The sequence below is a fragment of the Talpa occidentalis genome, unplaced genomic scaffold, assembly GCF_014898055.3.
Source record: "Talpa occidentalis isolate TD23 unplaced genomic scaffold, MPIMG_talOcc4v2.1 talOcc4.13, whole genome shotgun sequence".
Lineage (NCBI taxonomy): Eukaryota > Metazoa > Chordata > Mammalia > Eulipotyphla > Talpidae > Talpa > Talpa occidentalis.
The window spans coordinates 43,276,671-43,298,733 of NW_023601322.1; the positions used below are offsets into that span (position 1 = coordinate 43,276,671).

Genomic DNA, 22,063 nt, shown 5'->3' on the forward strand with positions numbered 1-22,063 from the left:
CTGGCCTGTATCCCGGTTCTTGTATAAATAAAAAAATGTTAAAAAAAAGTTCTACCCTAAATCTGGAATTATCATGTGAAATATAGTAAGAGAGGAGTAAAGATTTCACCCAGACCTTACAATACTTTTAACTTCAAGAATACTTCAATTAACTTGGATATTTTAGTCTTTTCCTCCTACTCCAAATATTTTGATATCCCATCAATCTTCCTTTTTTTTTTTTTTTTTTTTTTTTTTATGATTCATAGATAAACTTTATTTTTTTTTTTTTTTACAGCTTTTATTTTTTATTTTTTTTTTTTGAGTTTTTTTTTTTTTTTTAAATATTAAATTTTATTTTTATATTCCCCCATACAATTGCAAACGCCCCATTCTGACCCCAATCCTTCCCCTCCGCCCCCCCACCCCCCAAAAAGTGTCTCTGGTTCATAGTTTTTTGTTGATTTTGATTTTCACTTTCTTATATTCATTTTCCTGGTCCCTTATTTAAGTTTTCTAGATTCCTGCTATGAGTGAGACCTTCCGGTATTTTTCTTTTTCTTTTTGGCTTATTTCGCTGAGCATGATCCCTTCCAGTGCCATCCATGTTGCTGCAAATTGCATGTGTTTATCTTTTTTGAATGCTGAGTAATATTCCATGGTATATATGTACCACATCTTCTTGATCCAGTCATCTATTTTTGGGCATTTGGGTTGTTTCCAAAGCTTAGCTATTGTAAACAGTGCTGCTATAAACATAGGAGTGCAGGTGCTCTTTGGAATTGATGTTTCTGTGTCCTTTGGGTAAATACCTAGGAGTGGAATTGCTGGATCATATGGAAGCTCTATGTTTAGTAGGTCCAGAAATCTCCACACAGCTCTCCATAGTGGTTGGACCAGTTTGCACTCCCACCAACAGTGCACAAGAGTTCCTTTTTCTCCACATCCTCGCCAACATTTGTTGTTGCTAGTTTTTTTAATATGTGCCATTCTCACTGGTGTGAGATGGTATCTCATGGTAGTTTTGATTTGCATTTCCCTGATTACAAGTGATGTTGAACATTTTTTCATATGTCTGTTGGCCATTTGCATTTCCTCTTCAGAGAAGTTTCTTTTTAGCTCTTCTGCCCATTTTTTGACTGGATTATTTTCTTTGTTGTTGCTGAGTCTCATCAGCTCTTTGCAGATTTTTGTGATCAGTCCTTTATCATTAGTGTTGGGTGCAAAAATGTTCTCCCAGTTGGTGGGGTTTCTCTTTGTTTTTGTTATTGTCTCTTTTGCTGTGCAGAAGCTCTTTAATTTGATGTAGTCCCAGCTGTTTATCTTTCTCTTCACTATCACTGCTTTGGGTGATGTGTCTGTAAAGATGTCTTTGATGTGCAAATCCCGTAGTGTTTCGCCTATATTTCCTTCTATGTATTTTATGGTTTCAGGTCTTATGTCTAGTTCTTTAATCCATTTTGAGTTGATTTTTGTGTATGGTGTGAGGTAGTGGTCAAGCTTCATTCTTTTGCATGTAGCGACCCAGTTTTCCCAGCACCATTTATTGAACAAACTTTCTTTGCTCCAATGCATAGTCTTTGCTCCTTTGTCAAAGATTAGTTGACCATAAATCTGTGGGTTTATTTCTGGATTTTCTATTCGATTCCATTGGTCTGTATGTCTGTTCTTGTTCCAATACCATGCAGTTTTGATGATTATGGCTTTGTAGTATAGTTTGAAGTCTGGGAGTGTGATGCCTCCATTTCCTTCTTTTTTTTCAGTAGAGCTTTGGCTATTCGGGGTTTTTGGTGATTCCATATGAATTTCATCAATAATTGTTCTATTTCTTTGAAGAATGCCATTGAGATTTTGATTGGAATAGCATTGAATCTGTATATTGCTTTTGGTAGGATGGCCATTTTAATAATGTTTATTCTTCCAATCCATGAGCAGGGGATGTCTTTCCATTTCTTTGTGTCTTCTTCTATTTCTTTTAACAGTGTTTTATAGTTTTCTTTGTATAGGTCCTTTACCTCTTTTGTTAGATTTATTCCCAAATATTTGATTTTTTTTGTTTCGATAATAGAAGGGGTGGTTTTTTTGATTTCTTCTTCTTCAGATTTATTGTTTGTGTATAGGAAGGCTACTGACTTTTGCGTGTTGATTTTGTATCCTGCCACTTTACTGAATTGATTGATGAGTTGAATTAGTTTTTCTGTGGAGATTTTGGGGTTCTCTATGTATATTATCATATCATCTGCAAATAGTGATAGTTTGACTTCTTCTTTTCCTATTTGGATTCCTTGGATGTCTTTCTCTTGTCTTATTGCTCTGGCTAGGACTTCCAGTATTATATTGAAAAGCAGTGGTGAGAGTGGACATCCTTGTCTTGTTCCAGATCTTAATGGAATTGCTTTCAGCTTTTCACCATTGAGAATGATACTGGCTGTTGGCTTGTCATAGATGGCCTTTATGATGTTGAGGTATGTTCCTTGTATCCCAAGAATTTCAAGGGCTTTTATCATGAATGGGTGTTGCACTTTGTCGAAAGCTTTCTCAGCATCTATTGATATTATCATATGGTTTTTATATTTCTTTTTGTTGATGTGTTGGATAACGTTGATTGATTTTCGGATGTTAAACCATCCTTGTGCCCCTGGAATGAATCCAACTTGGTCGTGGTGAATTATCTTATGGATACATTGTTGGATTCTGATAGCTAAAATTTTATTGAGGATTTTTGCATCAGTGTTCATTAGGGAGATTGGCCTATAGTTTTCCTTTTTTGTGTTGTCCTTATTCGGTTTTGGTATTAGTGTAATATTGGCTTCATAGAACGTGTTTGGTATTGTCCCTTCCTTCTCAATTTTTTGGAAGAGTTTGTGAAGGATAGGCACTAATTCGTCTCTGAATGTTTGGTAGAATTCATTTGTAAATCCATCAGGTCCTGGGCTTTTGTTTTTGGGGAGGTTTTTGATTACCATTTCAATTTCGCTGCTTGTAATTGGTCTGTTTAGGTGTTCTATTTCTTCTTTATCTAGCTTTGGGTGATTGTAGAGTTGTAGGAATTTGTCCATCTCCTCTAGATTGTTGAACTTGTTTCCATATAACTGTTCATAGTAGTTACTGATTATTCTTTTGATTTCTGCTGTGTCCGTTGTGATTTCTCCTCTTTCATTTATGATTCTGTGTATTTGTGCTTTCTCCCTTTTTTCCTTTGTGAGCCTGGCTAGGGGTTTGTCTATTTTATTTATTTTTTCAAAGAACCAGCTCTTGGTTTCATTGATCTTTTGGATTGTTTTTTTAGTTTCAATTTCATTTATTTCTGCTTTGGTTTTTATTATTTCTTTTCTTCTACTGGTTCTGGGGTTTTTTTGTTGTTCTTTTTCTAGATCTTTGAGCTTCGAGATTAGGTTGTTTCTTTGAGTTCTTTCTTGTTTTTTGATGTGAGCTTCTATTGCTATATATTTTCCTCTTATTACTGCTTTTGCTGCATCCCATACAGTTAGGATATTGGTGTCCTCCTTGTCATTCAATTCAAAGAATTTTTTAATTTCTTCTTTGATCTCCTCGTTAGTCCAGTGGTCTTCCAGTAGTGTGGCTTTTAATCTCCATGAGGTAGGATAGTTCCTTGCCTTCTTTTTATGATTTATTTCTAGTTTGATGCCTTCGTGGTCAGAAAAGATGGTTGGTATGATTTCAATCTTGGTGTATCTGTTGATGTTTGTCTTGTGCCCCAGTATGTGATCGATCCTGGAGAATGATCCGTGTGTGCTTGAGAAAAATGTGTACTCCGTTTTTTTTGGGTTTAGTGTTCTATAGATGTCTGTTAAGCCCAAATGCTCTAGGTCCTTATTTAGAGCTTTAGTTTCTTTACTTATTTTTTGTCTTGTTGATCTATCCATTGTTGATAGTGGTGTGTTGAAGTCTCCCACTACATATGTGTTTTCTCTGATGTCTGTTTTCAGAGAGGACAACAGTTGTCTGATATATTTTGGTGCTCTTTCGTTTGGTGAGTATATGTTAATGAGTGTTATTTCTTCTTGAAGTATTGTCCCCTTAATCATAATGTAGTGACCATTGGGGTCTCTTTTTATTTTTTTGAGTTTGAAGTCTGTTTTATCTGATATAAGTATAGCTGTTCCTGCTTTCTTTTTTGGCCCATTTGCTTGTAGGATTGTTTTCCATCCTTTGACTTTGAGCCTATTTTTATCTTTTGTAGCTAAATGTGTTTCCTGGAGACAGCAAAAGGTTGGGTTTTGTTTCTTAATCCAGGCTGCAACTCTGTGTCTTTTTATTGAAGAGTTTAGTCCATTTACATTTAGAGTTAATATTGATATGTTAGCATCTGTATTTGCCATTATGTTTGTCTTTCCTTTGATTTTATTTATTTATTCTTTTAATAACTTTTTTTTTTTTGGTCTTCTTTCGTTGTTATTCGTCCCTCTGAGGTTCTGGCTTTAGGATTCCTTGTAGTATTTTTTGGAGTGGAGGTTTAGTCGCAATGAAATTCCGGAGTTTCTCTTTGTCTGGGAAGGTCCATATTCTTTCTTCATGGAGGAAAGAGAGCTTTGCGGGATAGAGTATTCTTGGTTGGCATCTGTTTTCTTGGAGTCTGTTGACTATGTCCCTCCACTCTCTCCTTGCCCGTAGTGTTTCTTCAGAGAAGTCTGATGTCAGCCTGATTGGTTTTCCTTTGAATGTTATCTGTTTCTTCCCTCTTGTCAGCTTCATTATTTTTTCCTTGTCCTGGATTCTTGGGAGCTTTACTATTATGTGTCTTGCTGTGTTTTTCCTTTCGTCGTGGAAGTTTGGTGTTCTTCTTGCTTCTTGTATATCAATTTTCAGCTCCTTCTTCTCATTTGGGAAGTTCTCTTCAATTATATCCATGAATATTTTCTCTGTTCCTACATCTCTCTCCTCTCCTTCTGGAATTCCTATAACTCTTATATTTCCTTTCCTCATGGAGTCAGATAGTTCCCGAAGTCTTTCTTCATTCTTTTTCCTTCGTACTTCTCTTTCCTTTTCTGTTTTGGTTCTTTTTATTTCTGTGTCTTCAAGATTACTTATTCGTTCTTCCATTTCATCTATTCTGCTTTCATTGCTTTTCCCAGAGTTCTTTAGTTCCTCCATTAATTCTTTGATCTCCTGCATTTCTCTTACTTCCCTCTTTAGGGACTCAATTTCCTTCTTCTGATCTATCACTTTTTTAATCATGGCAATTTTAAATTCTCTTTCTGGAAGGCTCAGAAGTTCTTCCAAGTTGCTGTCGTTGCAATCTGGGGAGTGGTTTTCTTTTTGTGGTGTGCTTCTTTCCTGAGGAGTTTTTAGGTTGCGTGTGGTTCTTCTACTCCCTACTGTCTGTTTTCTAATTTGTCGTATGCGTTGGGACACTGTGTTGCTCGGACTGACTGACATCTTGGGTGAACTTCTCCGCTCCCCTCTGGCTCTTCCAGGAGCCATCTCTGTCTTCTGGGGGAGCTTTCTGCTGGTTTTAGGCAGTTTTTACTGAAGAAATGTCCCTGTTCTCAAATGGCGAAGCGGGATGCAGTCCCTGCGCCTCCGGTTTCAGGCACACTCTTCTGCGCACCCGGTCTGCCCCGGACGTGGGTGCCTGCTCCCTCTGTGGGCTCAGACTGCTGGTCGGAAGGGGCCTGGCGTGGAATAACTTCCCGGCTGGCCACTGGGTCCTCCAGAAACCTTCTGCCCTTTTCAAGCAGTCTTAAGAAATGTCCTGTTTTATATGGTGTTAGTGACTTTTTTTTTTCCTGGTCGCTAGGTGGCGCCAGAGATCTCTCCTATTGTCCTTGGGGGGCTGTTTTTCGCCTCCCCCCACCCCGTGGGACAGAGAACAGAGCGGGAATGGTAGGGTACACCTCAACAGCTTTGGGGTGCTGTGTCTGCCTTGTGCCCCACCGTCGTGGAGAAACCACGCCCCGAATTTTCGTGCCCCGGGTCTCAGTTCAAAGCCCTCAGTTCCAGGACGCGGGCTGTAGCCCAGTTCAGTGGCGCGGGAATGGCGCCTTTTGCACCGCTCCCGTGCCTGGGCGCCTGGATCCTGCTTACTCAGGGAGGGACCTTCACCTCAGTGAGGACCTCCGCGCGTCTCCCCGCAAGCCTAGGTCGTCTCCCCGCAAGCCTAGGTCGCAGGCGCGGGGACCTGGGCAGCCGCGATCCAGGTCTGCACTTGCTTTTCAAGCGCGCCGATTGCGCCGCGTTCCCGCGCCAGCTTACCGGCAGCCCGGGCTGTGTGCGCGTCTCCTGGGGTCTTTGTTCTTCTCTAATGGCACCCGGAGCCGTTCGCTCACCGCCGCGGCGGATCCTGCAGGGTTCGCCTCAGCTCCCGTTCACGGGGTGTGGTGGCTGCAATAGTTCCTTTCCGCTCACAGTCCCGCTTGCTGCCTCGTTTGTTCTTGTGGGCCGTTTTGGTGTGTTGTTTCCTCCTCTCTGCGGGTCGGAGAGTGCCGCCTCTGTGGGCGGGGGAGGGGAGCAGGGTTCTGCGCTTCCCTCCCTTCTAGTCCTCTTTTATGGCCAGTTTCTTCTTCGGGTAGTTTGCTGGAGTCACCCGTTTATCTTCCGTGTCCCAGTTCTCACTGGGACCTGCCGCTTTTCCTCCCTATTCACTTTTTTTAATGGGAGATCTTACTCGCAGCGTCTCCTCGCCGCCATGTTGCTCTGCCCCCCTCCGATTCATCAATCTTCCTTTTTTTTAAATGCCATTTATCTCTCATCCCTAAGTGAGGAAATAATGTCCATGAAAATAATTAACATACATTCAAAAAAGCTATAAAAATAGTAAACCTCAAAGGAACCAAACATTGACTATGGCACACAAATTTAAAAAAAAACAAATGCATGTTTTATTTTATTTTTAAGATTTATTTATTGGGCCTCCCCGGTGGCGCAGCGGTTGAGCGCTGGGTTGCGAAGCTGCCCGCAGCCTCTGCAGCGCCGGTTCGATCCCTGGCTGCTCCCCGGCCACCGGAGGAGGGTCCCACCTGGCGCGCAGACCTCTCCTGCCGCCTGCTGCTCCCCTCAGCAGTGTACTTCGGTCCTTCTGCCTGCTCTGCTCCCCGCTCTGGCTCTGGTGAATTCTCTCACCCTCCCGTGCTTCTGACTGTACCCAGTGCTTGTATAAATAAATAAATAAATCTTTAAAAAAAAAGATTTATTTATTTATGCATACCTGAACTGTGGTACAGGTGGGGGGCGGGGAGTACGGTGAGAAGATTCACCAGAGACAGAGTAGAGAACAGAACAGGCAGATTGACTGAAATACACTGCTGAGGTGAGCAGCAGGCAAGACAGGAGAGGTCTGCTGCACTATGTAGATAGCTTCCTGGCCAACCAGTGATCGAACTCATGCTGCAGAGGCTGCAGATAGGTTCGCTGTGCTGGTGCTGTGCTGTGCTTACCCTTGCGCCACCAGGGAGGCCCGTGAATGCATGGTTTAGAAAGCTTTAAACAGTACTGAATACACTGAATAGTGTTTTACTCCTAGAAGTTTAAGGAGAAAGTACAATGTTAAGGAGTATAATAAGAGCTTCAGTCATATCTTCATTTAAAAATAATTAGCCCAGGGCCTCCTTGGTGGCACAAGGGATAAGCACCACACTGTGAAGCAATCCACAGCCTCTGCAGCATAGGTTCAATCCTCAGCCCGCCAGGGAGCAACCCACATGGCGCAGCAGACCTCTCTTGCCTCGCCTGCTGCTCCCCTCAGCAGTGTACTTAAGTCAATCTGCCTGTTCTGTACCCCAGCTCTTGTATGCATAAATAAATGAATCTTTTTAAATAAATAAAAATAAAAATAATTAGCCCAGTAATAAAATGAAAGTGCTTGTGAGCTACCACAAAATGGGCAACTGTCTTAACACTGGTGTTTGTAAATCGAATGAGGGTCATGCAGTTTGATTTGCCTCTACTAATCCTTTCTTTGTTGGGTAGAACATTTTTTTCTCTTTATTTACATGTAATACAGTTTCTCTTTATGTTTCTTTTCTTTTCTACCACTAATTTCTAGATAATTGAAATACAAGAATAGATCATTACCATGTTTCTAACAGTGACATGCATTTTCGTTGCCAGGGTGGGTTTTTACATCCAGATCAGGTATGAAAAATGGGTAGATGTAACCATAGCAGTGCAATGAATGAGTTTCTTTAGTGTCCACAAAATTTCACCCTTGTTGAACATTGAGCAAGAATGCTTGTAAATAGCAAAGTATTTACACTAATTCTTAGAAGCATAACAAACAATTCTTATATGTGACATTTAGATTTGAAAAATACTATAATATTAAAATAAAACATCTACTTAGAAGGGTATGGTATAAAATTATGGTTTTTTATTTTATACATATGTTACCTAAAGGTATTTTGTGATTATTTTTATCAAATGTTGAAAAAATGTATATCATTTAATTGCTGATAATATTCTATATTTTTTATTTGTTCATTTGCAAAATTTACTAGAATTATCTGTGAAACAGTTTTTCCAAAATTTAACAACGAAATAGTTTGATATATTCAAGTCAGTAAGTTTTTACACCTTGAAGATTTTTTTTTTAATAAGCTCATTTAGCAAAGTGTTTTGCTGTTTAGAATTGGGCTTTTAAAATTATTTAAGATCAAATACATATATACTTAATAGTTTTTGCTTAATTTTTTAAAAATGGGTTATAGATTGCACACCTAGCACAAATTGAAGATGATAGAGCTGCAATGGTTATTTCTTGGCATCTGGCAAGTGACATGGATTGTGTAGTCACCTTAACCACTGATGCTGCACGTCGTATCTATGATGAAACCCAAGGTCGTCAGCAAGTGTTGCCCCTTGATTCTATTTATAAGAAGACTCTTCCAGATTGGAAAAGGTTAGGAAAAAGCAAAATTGATTATTTTGAAATAATATTTTCTATTTTTTATCAACATGCCAAATTTAAGAATAGTTTTTCTAAAGATAACTTGAACAAACTGAGAAGTGACTCCAATTACCTACATTATTTTTGTTTTCATCAGAAATGTGCATATTTTACTAAGATCAGTATTGTAGTGTATTTGATCATATATGCTGACCATGTTTGAATTATTTGTATGTATGATACATGCACACACAAACCCAAAGCAAAATTTTGGTCTTTGCAACAAGAAGGTTGTCTTTTGTCTTATTCATTGTCTTATGAAAATAAACAGTCATTATTTAGGTAGACAGGATCTCTGTTAGAACTGCCCATAGCAAAGTTGAAATGTAAGAGACCATCTGATTTTGGATATTTAATCCTTACTTTAATATAAGTCTGGTTTCTTTAAGTAATTATTTCCTCATTTACTTTTTTAAAAAATATAATTTAGATAATAATTGTGCAAAGCAATTTAATTTAATCTAAATTTTAAAATATTTTATGTGAACTCTGATTCTAACTTTTTTTAAAATTCACCTTAAAACATTAAAAGGAAATCATAACAAAATAAATATTAAAATGTGTGGCAGCGTTTTGAACAATAGTTTTCCATATTCCTAAACAAGAAAGGCCTATAGTTGGGTAGGAATGGGACCTGAAGAAGAGTGGAACTCATATTAAGGGTTGGCTGGGATATTAAACTAACATTTCATTTTATAATCTAGAAGTAAATTGAGGCTGCAACTGAAAGTTGAACTCATCCATCTACTTCTAAAATTTCCCGCTCTGTGTTACCAGTTATTTTTAAACAATATAGGAAATCCTGTCAGATCATAATTTTTTGTTAATATGATATACTTTTTGTGCGAATAATTTTCCCTTTTAGAAGCCTTTTCTGAAGACTAAGTTAAGAATCCTTGACTTAGGGAAAATATGAATTTGCTATTTAGAGCTAATGCTTGCTCTAAAAACTGGTTATCCGTACTTTCCTTGATATTGTGTCTCTTACTCTTACTGAGTTAACTAACTCCTATAGCCACATGTCCCCACAACACTTCCTGCCAGTCCCAGCACTCCTACCTTGAAGATTTAGGAAAAACTGTACTATATGGAAGGGAATGACCCCAGTATCCCACCAATTTTCATCTCTTGAATTCTTTTGTTATCTCGGGGTTTCAATTGCTCATTCTGTACACTGAGTGGGAAGGACAGGGAGCCAGGTTACTGAGCTTATTACCCTCCCTCACATGTGTCTCAGTCTTTGGCTTTGCCCCTTCCCTCATCCATTGTAGGGTTACTCTTCACACGAAACAGTCATATCATTGGCATCCTCATTTAGGGCTGGCTTTCGGGGCTGCCTTCTCCTTTCCATGTTAAATAAAGCAGCAATTACAAGACTGAGGGAGTAACACAGATAAAACCCAGCAGATATTTTATATGGTAAATATGTGTTCATTTCTAAAGTTATAATATTTATAGGAGTACCATTTGTGGGATGGGAATTGATTAAATGATCACAATTTATGCAGTATATTCATGGGGTTTTTTTTGTATTTTTTTAATTAAAAACTTATATCTATTTGTTTAACACTTTTAAAAATTTTTGTTCAGATGTCTACCTCATTACCGAAATGGAAAACTGTTTTTTAAACCCATTGGAGATCCAGTCTTTGCCCGAGATTTGTTAACATTTCCAGATAATGTAGAACATTGTGAAACAGGTAAAGAACATTATGATGACTTTATTTTATGCAGATGTTACATTTGTGATCCAGACATACAAATGTCTAATACAGAAATTTATGTTTTTACTTGGTTTATAAGTGATAGTTTTATTAATATGTAGTTCTTATTTTTTCAATTTGTTTATTGAATTTTTTAGTATTTGGTATGCTGTTAGGAGACACCATTATTTTGGATAATCTGGATGCTGCCAATCATTATAGAAAAGAGGTATGCATTTGAATTTTTGAATTCTTTTTAAACTTATATTTCTAATTTTAATAAGTATTTTTAAAATTTAGTACATTAGAAATTTCATTTTATGATACATGTGCAGATAACTAACCTCATCAAATCCAATTTAAATCCTACAAATTTATAAGCAGTATAAAGTTGGGTAAAATACATAAATGAATGGACCAAGGTAGAAATTAAAATGAGATATTTTTAGGCTATGAGCTTGTTTTCAAAACTCAGAATTATGTTATCAATGACAGTATTGGAAAAAGAATATTATCAGGTAATATTGATAGAAATGTAATTTGGTGTGACCTTTGTTTATTAGGTAGGGCTGCTGTAACAAAAAACTGGTAACTTAGGCAATAGACATTTATTTTCAGTTCCAGAGGCTTAAAATCCAAAGTCAGGGTATGGGCAGGATCAGTTCTTTCTAAGGTTCTGTTCCAGGCCCTCTCCTTGGTTTGTAGGTGGAACAGAAGAGATGTGCTTATTCACATCTGTGCATATCTTTGTCTAAGTACACTACTCTTTGGATCAGGGCCCAATCTCATAATCTCATTTTAACTTGGTTGCCTGTATAAAGACCCTATTTTCAAATAATGTCATGTTCTGAAGAAATGAGGGTTAGGATTTTATTGTATGAATTTTGAGGAACAAAATTCAAACAGTAACACCTTTGGAGGGCAGTTTGGCAATATAAATGTTTCAGCTATCTTTTGTTACCTAATAAACACTCCAAAAGTTAATAGCTTTAAATAATAATGTATTAGTTCTCATATCTCTGGGGGTTTAGCCAAGTAGAGTTAGCTAGCTGCAAAGTCGACTGCTTGAACTGGGATGGTGGAAGATGGATTCGTAAGTTTAGAAAGAGAAATTGCTAGTAGATGTGAACCAAAAAACTATTTTACAGCACTCTTTCTGGCTATATCACTAAGATATATATCTTAATGATGAGAGCTTTAACACAGTAAGGATTCTAAGTGAAGGTAGGAACTTAGAGAAATAAGCAGAACATTAAAGGCAGATTTTGGCTTGAAAACATTTGTCAAATTAATTTGAGCATCAGTTTTTCTCTCCCTTGAGAGACTGATAGAGTAGGAGACAAAACCCAGGGTGTTACCCAGAGTCTTTCTGAATAAATTGGAACCCCTAAAGGGCAATGCATAAGTAAGAGTGAAGAAATAAACCTGCCACTTTTGTCTCAACTCCAAGTGCCTTTAGTGAACTGATAGAGTAGGAGACAAAACCCAGGGTGTTACCCAGAGTCTTTCTGAATAAATTGGAACCCCTAAAGGGCAATGCATAAGTAAGAGTGAAGAAATAAACCTGCCACTTTTGTCTCAACTCCAAGTGCCTTTAGTGACCACAAGAAAGCTATTAAGTGACACTAAGTAAAAAATGAAAATAAAATAAATAAATAAACCAGGTTTCCTAGGGAATTCTTCAATATAAACAAATTGCAGTCTATGTTCATAATACTTGAATGGTTTAAAAACCTCAAGGTAAAGGCTTCCCTGGTGGTGCAGGGATTAAAGTCTCAGCACTATCAAGCTATCACCAGCCTCTGCGGCATGAGTTCCATCTTTGGCCAGGGAACTACCCACATAGTGTAGCAGACCTCTCCTGTCCTGCCTGCTACTCCCCTCATAGTGTATTTCAGTAAATCAGCCTGTTCTCCCTATTCTGTCTCTGGTGAGTCCTCTCACCCCGCACTTCTGGCCTGGACCCCAGTTCTTGTATGCATAAATAAATAAAATAAATCTCTTAAAAAAAAAAACTGTCAAGGTAAGCAATTGGTTTCATATGGTGCTGGACTGGTAGTATCCTTACATATCTGATTGGCAGAAACAGATTATCTCTGGAGGAGTTATCTTTCTCTTAGAAATTAAATAATTTCCGTTTCAAACATATGAACAAATATTTTAAAAATACGTTTAATGTAGTTTAAGAAATAAAAGTATTAAAAATGATAAAAGAACAAGTTGACTTGAAGAACTCAAATAGAGTATCTAAAAATAAGACATAATAAACATTAAATAGTCACTGGACATCTTTAACAGTTCAAGAGAGAATTAGTGTATTAGAAAATAAGACAGAAAAATTATTCAGAATGCAGCCCAGAGAGAAGGAATGTAAGAGAAAGACATTAAGAGCCAAGGAAGGTAGAATGTAAAATCTCTAAAAAAAAAAGTTTAATCAGAATGCCAAAAGAAGCGAAGAAAAGGGTCAGTGACAATACTTGAAAAACCTAATGGTAGAAGACTTTTTGAAGACACCATTCCAGAGCTTAACTTAGGTTTTCCTAGTTGTTGTTTTTTTTTTCTCTCTCTCTCTCTTTCTTCATTCTTCATGCTGTCTATCAACCCCTTTTTGCTTCTACCCTTTGTCTATCCTGATAGCAGATATGAATAGATATTGCCCAGAGCTGTGGAACTGTTGTTCACACACTGACTCTGCAAATGCAAAACCTCCCATGACCTTTTTGTCCAATAGAGTGCTTAGGTAAAAATCATAAGATTAAAGGATACTTTGAGAATTGAAAAACTGTCCTTAAAAGTAGTATTTGCAGAATACTAATAGTACTAATAATATTTGCAGAATACAGAATAAAAAGGGATCCAAACTGTCCTTCCTCCAGAGGTATGGAAATCACTTCCCATATTATCAGACTTCACGATACATTAGACAAGTCTGTGGTTTTGAGTTGTGTATAATACAGTATTAAAGCCTTTAAAACATCACCTGAATAAATCCTAATAAATGGATTGTACATGAATCCAATTTTCATTGTTACTGTTCACTTTTAGAAAACATACAATATTCACAATAAAACTTAAGACAGTAAGGTGTGATTATTTGTTTTATTAAAGGCCACATTTCATAAAAAAATCCACCACAAGTTTTCTTCAAAATTGTACCTTACTGCCATTTTGTGGGAAAAAAAATTTTTTGAAGTATCCAATTTAATAGGTGAATATAATCTAGAATTAAAAGAATACAAGTCGGGCCTCCCCAGTGGCGCGGTGGTTGAGCGCTGGGTTGCGAAGCTACCCACAGCCTCTGCAGCGCCGGTTCGATCCCCGGCTGCTCCCCGGCCACCGGAGGAGGGTCCCGCATGGCGGCAGACCTCTCCTGCCGCCCACTGCTCCCCTTAGCAGTGTACTTCGGTCCTTCTGCCTGCTCTGCTCCCCGCTCTGGCTCTGGTGAATTCTCTCACCTTCCCGCGCTTCTAACTGTACCCAGTGCTCATATAAAATAAAATAAATAAATAAATCTTTAAAAAAAAAAAAAAAAAAAAGAATACAAGTCATGATTGTCTATTTCGTGTCAGTACTTTTGCATTTAAAAACAAGTTTTATTTAATTTTTTTATTTTTATAATTTATTTTTATAAAAATAAAAGATTATATTAAAAATTCTATTTTAAAATTCAGAGACTCCTTAACCCCCAAGATTAGGTTAGATTAGGTATCTTTACATGTTGAATTATAATGTTCTTCAGTGATTTCTTGACAGATGCATTCTCTTTCATTATGTGAATTTTCTATTATTTATGTAATTTATTTTTTTCACTACCATAACAGTGTTTCATTGTACATTGTCACATCTGTGATTATTTTTACAAAATAAATTCTTAGAAGTAGAATTGCTGAGTCATATAGAATGTAAAATTTTTTAACACTGTTATATTTCCTTTGAAAAGGACTGTCCCAGAGCAGATGAATACAAAAAGATGCTTTTTCCATAACTCTCCTATTATTCTCCATGTGTGTTGGGGTGGGAGGAAAAGGTAGTGAAAATACACTGCATTTGAATTCCACTTTCTGTTTAGCAATGAAGTCAGGCATTTTATTTTTGTATGTTTCATAGACCTTTTTTGAAAGAACATTGTTAAAGTTCATCAGTATTAATCCAAAATTTTTCTTTTATTCTCTCACTTCTCTGAAGAATTTAATTCTCAACTAACCCTTTGTTACTTCCCTCTGCATAACTTAGGTTTTATTAATTCTCCCTCAACCCTCAAATTACTCTCTTAATCTCATTTTGCTATCTTTTGTCATCCAGAAACTTAATTGAACAAGGGAAACTGAGCATGTGAGGCTGATTTGATTCTGCCATGGGTTTTAGAAGCACAGAAGCTGTCTGACTTGTCTCCCTATCTTCCCTATTCTTACCAATCTGCCAATTTCACTTTTTTTTAATATGCAATGTCATTGCACTAGTTTAGACTAACACTTAAGATTTAATTGATTCGTCTCCCTCCCTCTGCTTTTTCCCCCAAGTTCATCTTGTACTTTACTAGTTAATATTAATCTTGTGAAAATACTACCATGATCTTGTCATTTTTAATCTCACAACCCTTAAATGATTACCCCTTTCTTATAACACTTAAAATAAGTTTTATAGATTCACTAATTAATATCATTTATTTACAATAGGTTGTTAAGATTACACACTGTCCTACACTGCTAACCAGAGATGGAGATCGTATTCGAAGCAATGGAAAGTTTGGGGGCCTTCAGAATAAAGCTCCTCCAATGGATAAACTTCGGGGTATGGTATTTGGAGCTCCAATACCAAAACAGTGCCTGATCTTAGGGGAGCAAATTGGTAGGTCAAATAAATATTTAACAATTTCTGATTTTATTTTGTTTATTTGAAACTTGTGTATTGAGATTCTAACATGAAAATTAACCTGCAAAAATATAAATGAAATGTTTTTCATCCAATACATTTCACCTTTCTTGTATAAGGTAGTTTCAAATTATGTAGGAAGTAGATTTTTCCCTCATATTTTAGTTTTTTCCATTTCAAAATCAAGAAAATACTGTCCTTGTTGATTAAGTCAGTGTATTATCAAAGAATTATAATACTTGTTTTAATATGAAAATTGATAACTATCCTAAATACAACTAAGAACTTTTTAAAAGTGTATGATGTGTGACCTCCCTCCCCCTTTGTAAGCTAAGTCCCCTTATATCTGATTAGACAATATAATTATCTCTACATCTGTACTCCGAAGTGCATATACTTTACAGAAGTTCCCCTACAGACCATTACCTTACCACTGATTTGCACTTAATTTTATATAGTTCTAATACCCTTGTAAAACTGAAACTCTGTATTCAGCAACTTCTGTTCCCCTTTACCCCAAAGCCTCTGGGGATCACCAAGATTTCTTTTTATGAATTTGACTTCTCTAGGCACCTCATATAATTGAAATCATACAGTATTTGTACTTCTGTGACAGACTTATTTCACTTAGCATAATGTGCTCTATGTGCACATTTTATTAAATGTGTATATCACCTTTAATTATTAACTTTTATATTAAAAGTACACATTTCATAAAGAGCTTGATCCATTTTCACAAAATGAACACTGCCTCTGTGTTAAGAAATAGAACAATATCAGGACCACAAAAAGGCTTCTTATGCCCTCTTCCAGTCACTGCCCAATCACCTCTCTAAATCATAACTTTTTAAAAAATTGAAGTACATTGTAATTCCACATCTGTATGCATTATAGCATGTTCACCACCAGAATCTACTTTCCATCCATCACCAAAAAATTGGCCCTTTCACCTATTTTGCCCACATCCCAATCCCCTTTTGGTAACCACCAATCTCTTTTCTGTATCTATATGTTTTTATTTGTTGTTTGTTGTTTTTTAATATTCTACATAAGAGTAAAATCATAAGGTATTTGTCTTTCTCTATGTTACTTAGTATAATACCCTTTAGGTTCATCCATGTAGTCACAAATGGCAAGATTTTCTTCTTTTATATCACTAATATTCTAGTTTGTACACACACCACATCTTTATTCTTTCATCCATCTGTGGACACTTAGCTTGTTTGTACATATCAGCTTTTGTAAGTAATACTGCAATGAACATAGGAGTACATATATCTTTTCTTATTAGTGTTTTTATATTCTTCAAATACCCTTAAGTGGAACAGATAGATCATTTGCTAATTCTGTTCTTAATTTTTTGAGGAATCACCATACTGTTTTCCATAGTGGCTGTACCAGTGTACATTCTCACCAACAGTATGGGTTTTTGTTGTTGTTTTTTTAATTTGGGGATTACGTTTTTACTCCTCCTTATGTGCACATGTTCCACTCACCCTCCACCAAACCACCCTGCCAGTACCCCATCTGCCTCCCATCTCCTCTCTCTCTCCCCTATTCCCTCTGGTAACCAATTAAAGTCTTTCACTAAGTCACAAGTGATTCCTACTGTATTTTGCCTATGTATGTAGTTGTGGTTCATTTTCATTGCAGGATACTATTCCATTGTGTAGCCATAACACAATTTATTGTACTGTGTAGGTTGTCAGATAAAGCTACACGAGGGGACACAGGAAAACAAATTTTATTGTACAGATATCTCCTAGGATTGGAGGCACAGCAGGCTGTGTGGTCCATATGGATACCACACAGGGTGGTGATGTCAAAAGACAGGAGTAGCCACAGTTAAGTAATTCAATAAACTGTGGAATTGGAATTCTTAAAACTGTTCATAATACAGAGACAAAGATTATGAGAAATCATTATTCCCTGACAAATTATAATTATTTTATTATTAAATGAGAAGAAAATAATCATTCAACTCAAATGACAGGAGAAAAAATACATCTCAAGAAACAAGGAAAACCAAATGAATTATAAAAAGGAAGCCCTTGTAATGAATGTATAATTCCTAGAGAGGGTCTTAAGACAAAAACAAGTACAAAAGGAGTAATGACTTAGAGGATATATTCAAACAAAGATTGTCTTAGGCTTCCAGAATATTGTCATTTAGCATCTTCAAATAATACGAACTAAATCTCGAAAATTACAAATGAGCAAAATTGACCTAAATGAGTCAAAAAAATTATACAGTATCTTAGGAAGTACTCAATGTTAAAACTCGATCATAGAGGTTTTTGTTTTGCTTTTTAGCATTTCGAAAGAATCCAGCACCCTTAATCCCAAATAAGATTACTTTAGAAGAGTAAAAATCAGGCCCCAGAGTTAGCCATTAAATAGCAGAAGACAGTTAAACCACCTAACAGTTAGCAGTGCTTATATACTAGGCACTGTACTACATACTTAGCATGTCCCATCTCATTCAGTCTTCACTATTTTTCCCCCTCATTTGAGGTAGGAAAAACTTGAAGACAAAGTTCAGTAATTTCTCAAGTTCTTTTGTGTGTGTGTGTGTGTGTGTGTGTGTGTGTGTGTGTGTGTTTTAATTCAATTTTATATATTTTTTACATCATTTCTCATTCTTGCAATTTTTCAAGTTCTTATACCCAGAAGCTGCCAAATCAGAGCAGATACCTTTTCATTGGAATTGTAAACCTGTCCTCTTATTGTTTCAATTCTCAACCTAATACGCTTTTTATGTTCTGTTCTCAAGTGTTGAAGTTTTATTTTATTTGGTTTAACCCAGCTTACGGAATATGTCCTCATATCAAGATTTGGATGTTTGCACTAAACATATCCTACCACACCCCATACTCCACAACCAAAATGACCTTAGTTTAGGTTTTAAACTTTTTCCCCATCCCTCCCTCCTCTGTCCCTTATGCCCTTTTGACCCATTCTTCCTCCCTCATCCCACTTAACCTCAGAAACCTCTCTTCATTTTTTAGTGAATCTCCTATGTAAATGTCCATTATTTGTCATTCTAACTTGCCTTGGTACACATCATTCCCTCACACTCCCTTTGTTTTTCTGTAAATGCAAATATTTCATCTTCCTTATGACTGAATACTACTCCATTATGTGGATATACTGCCTCTTGATTCATTCCTCTCTTGGTGAGCACTTAAGTTGTTTCCTGTAGATTTATTATAAATGAATTTTAAATACAAATTGTGGCAGAAATAGGTAAATATGGAGACTAGCCAGCTCATCTTATGAAACGAATAACAACCCTTTTCTGACAATAGTACAGAAAAAGAAAACAAATATGTTACCACTCTTCAGCTGTGTTCGGGAAGTTCTTGACATGGTTAAATAGAAATAAGAGAGTTTAATATTGAAAGGAATAGTTTATTTTTATGTTCCCTTTACCCACAATGGTTTTGCCCTACATATGTGTGTTACTTGCTGCTTTTCTTTTTAGTTCTCTGATGTTACGCCATCAGAGAGAATGTCCCTGATATTCTTATCTAAAACAAAAGGGCCCACCTTGGAGTGAACAGCTTTTTTTACATGGAGTACTAGAAGTGAGAAAATAAAATATTTTCATTAATAATTTTTTGAAGTTATGTAACATGTTAAAGTAGCATAATACAGTTGTGGACCTGGACCCCTAAATCCACTGTTACGATGGTGAAGTTGTATGGGTGCTTTGGTGGTGGGAAAACTAGTGACCAAACATGAAAGGAAAAATTCTGTATTGTGAAAAAATTAACAAGGATGTAAAATAATGGTACTTCATTAAAAATATATATAATAAGGGCCTCCCTGGTGGCACAAGGGGTTAAGACACAACCTATGAAGCTGTCAGAAGCCCCTGCAGCACGAGTTCGATCCCCAGCTGGGGAGTTGTCCACATGGCGCAGCAGACCTCTCCTGACTAGCCTGCTGCTCCCCTCAGCAGTGTATTTCAGTCAGTCTGCCTGTTTTGCTCCCCACTCTGTCTCTAGTGTATCCTCTCACCCACCCCCCACCTCGGGCCTGTACCCCAGTTCTTCTTTGCATAAATAAATAAATCTTTAAAAATACATATATATTAATAATAATAAATCGGGCCTCCCTGGTGGCGCAGCATTTTGAGCGCTGGGTTGCGAAGTTCGCAGCCTCTGCAGCGGCGGTTCGATCCCCAGCTGCTCCCCGGCCATCGATCCCCAGCTGCTCCCCGGCCACTGGAGGAGGGTCCCACATGGTGCGCAGACCTCTCCTGCCACCCTCTGCTCCCCTCAGCAGTGTACCTCAGTCCTTCTGCCTGCTCTGCTCCCCGCTCTGGCTCTGGTGAATTCTCTCACCCTCCCGCGCTTCTGACTGTACCCAGTGCTTGTATAAATAAATAAATAAATCTTTAAAAAAATAATAATAACAATAATAAATCACATCCATTGTAAACCAGTGTTATCTAAATAAAATTTTTAAAAGCAAATGGAAAAACAAATGACAAGCTAAGGGGGAAATGCAACATATGGTAGACAAAGCCATTATTGGTATACTATGAAAAATAAAAAAAATCCTTTAAAAATCAAGGAAAACAGACTTACAGAAAACTAAAATGTATTGAATTTAATACATTAAAATATACTGATATCGGGCCTTTCTGGTGGTGCAAGGGGTTAAGTACTGCACTAAGAAGCAATCTGCAACCTCTGCAGCATGAGCTCAATCCCAGGCTGGCCAGAGAGCAACCCACATGGAGCAGCACATCTCTCCTGTCTTGCCCGCTGCTCCCCTCATGAGTGTATTTCAGTCAATCTGCCTTTTCTGTTGCCCACTCTGTCTCTGGTGAATCCTCTCACCCCCCACATCTCTGACCTGTACCCCAGCTCTTATATGTGTAAATAAATAAATCTTTAAAAAAATATATATTGATATTTGTATAATACATTGAAATATAATCTGTATCTTAGTATCATACAGAAATTACTATATTTTACTTTGCACTTTCTTCCTTTTAAGTGAACTAATTTTATTAAGTATTTTGCTGTTTCCATAGTAAAGTTTTACCAGTTTTTTATAAACAGAATTACATTGCAAAAATTCTTTTGAGTTAGTAAAGACTTAAAACTTTCATAGGTACCATGATAAATAGATACTTCATTTCTTAATACAAAAATTTAGGGGTTGATAAGACATGTTAAACTGCTACTGTCCATTTTATGTATAAAATATGAACCTACCATTAATGCTGCATTAAATGTGAAATTTTTAATTTATCTTCTGAATAAATGCAGCATTACTAACATGGGTCTGGACATAATTTGTAACTAATTCACATACAAATAAGTATTTTATGCAGATAGAAAACATTGCTTTGATGTGAAATTAGAATCATATCAGCCCAGAAAAACAACCTTCTTTAAAAATCTCTTGAAGAGTTCCCAGTAAGTCGTAAAGAATTAAGTAACATAAGAACCTTGCTAAAACTTAGTTATACATAGTAAACCTATAGTTAAATATATAAATATTTGTTAGCTTACCCAAATAGGTGTAATGGTATGTGTGTGTGTGTTTGCTTGCTCAAGCATTGTAGGTATAGACTCGAAGAATGCTGCGTAGTTTTCTTTTTAAAATACTATTCTCGATCCTTTGAGTATAAAATATCCCACTTTATATCTCATCTAATGTATCTTGACTCTTAACAACTTATTCCACAGTTTTATATTTACACTACTATATGTATTCGTTAAATGTTTTGAGTATTTGTATATCCATTCCCAAGAATATTGATCATCTTTGTGTGTGACTAGAGTCAAAAAAAGGCCAGGGCCTCCCTGGTGGCTTTGGGGTTAAAGTCTCAGCACTATCAGGCTATCTACCAGCCACTTCAGCATGAGTTCTGTCCCCGGTCAGGGAGTCAACTCACATGGTTCGGCAGACCTCTCCTGTCTTGCCCGCTGCTCCCCTTAGCAGTGTAGTTCAGTAGATCTGCCTGTTCTTCTCTCCACTGTCTCCACTGTCTGGTGAATCTTCTCACTCCTCACACCACTGGCCTATACTCCAGTTTTTGTATGCATAAATAAATCTTTAAAACAGCAACAACCACAAAAAAGGCCAGATATTAAATATCTTAGGCTTTTTGAGATGGGGCAAAATCAAAGAAATTATGAAGGTATTTCTGTAATCATTTAGATGTAGCCATTTAAAACTGTATAAAACATTCTTGACCCATAGCCTAGAGTTTTCTGCCTAGAGTTTAGTCACTGTATTTAAATATTTAAATATTTACAGGCAGTAAATAGTCCCAGACTTGAAAAATGTAATTTATTTTAGATAATTTAACAAAAGATAAGGTTTTTTAAAATTACCTTGTTAAGAGTACACTTTTGAAAGCCATTAAATAATTGTTATGTCATTGGAGAAGCATTTTTTTTTATATTATTCTATTTAGTACATTTGCCCACCCCCTCAAATTTGTCTATATGGAATTACATTGAATATTGAATTTCAAATAGGGTGGAAACATTGATTGAGACAGTAATACAATTCACAGAGCGTTATTATAAAGCAAACTCTCTCCTAACATTTATTTATTAAAGTTAGGCAATTAAAG

At 36.7% G+C, this 22,063-nt stretch overlaps 1 protein-coding gene across 1 annotated transcript in view; it reads left to right on the forward strand.

The window, feature by feature from the left end:
• SMCHD1 (structural maintenance of chromosomes flexible hinge domain containing 1) overlaps positions 1-22,063 on the forward strand; it is a 137,379-nt gene that overhangs the window by 106,165 nt on the left and 9,151 nt on the right. Inside the window, exons 42-45 of the mRNA XM_037508775.2 lie at positions 8,646-8,836; positions 10,475-10,584; positions 10,746-10,816; positions 15,264-15,435. Coding sequence (XP_037364672.1) covers positions 8,646-8,836; positions 10,475-10,584; positions 10,746-10,816; positions 15,264-15,435 — 544 coding nt within the window. The remainder of the gene's footprint in view (positions 1-8,645; positions 8,837-10,474; positions 10,585-10,745; positions 10,817-15,263; positions 15,436-22,063) is intronic.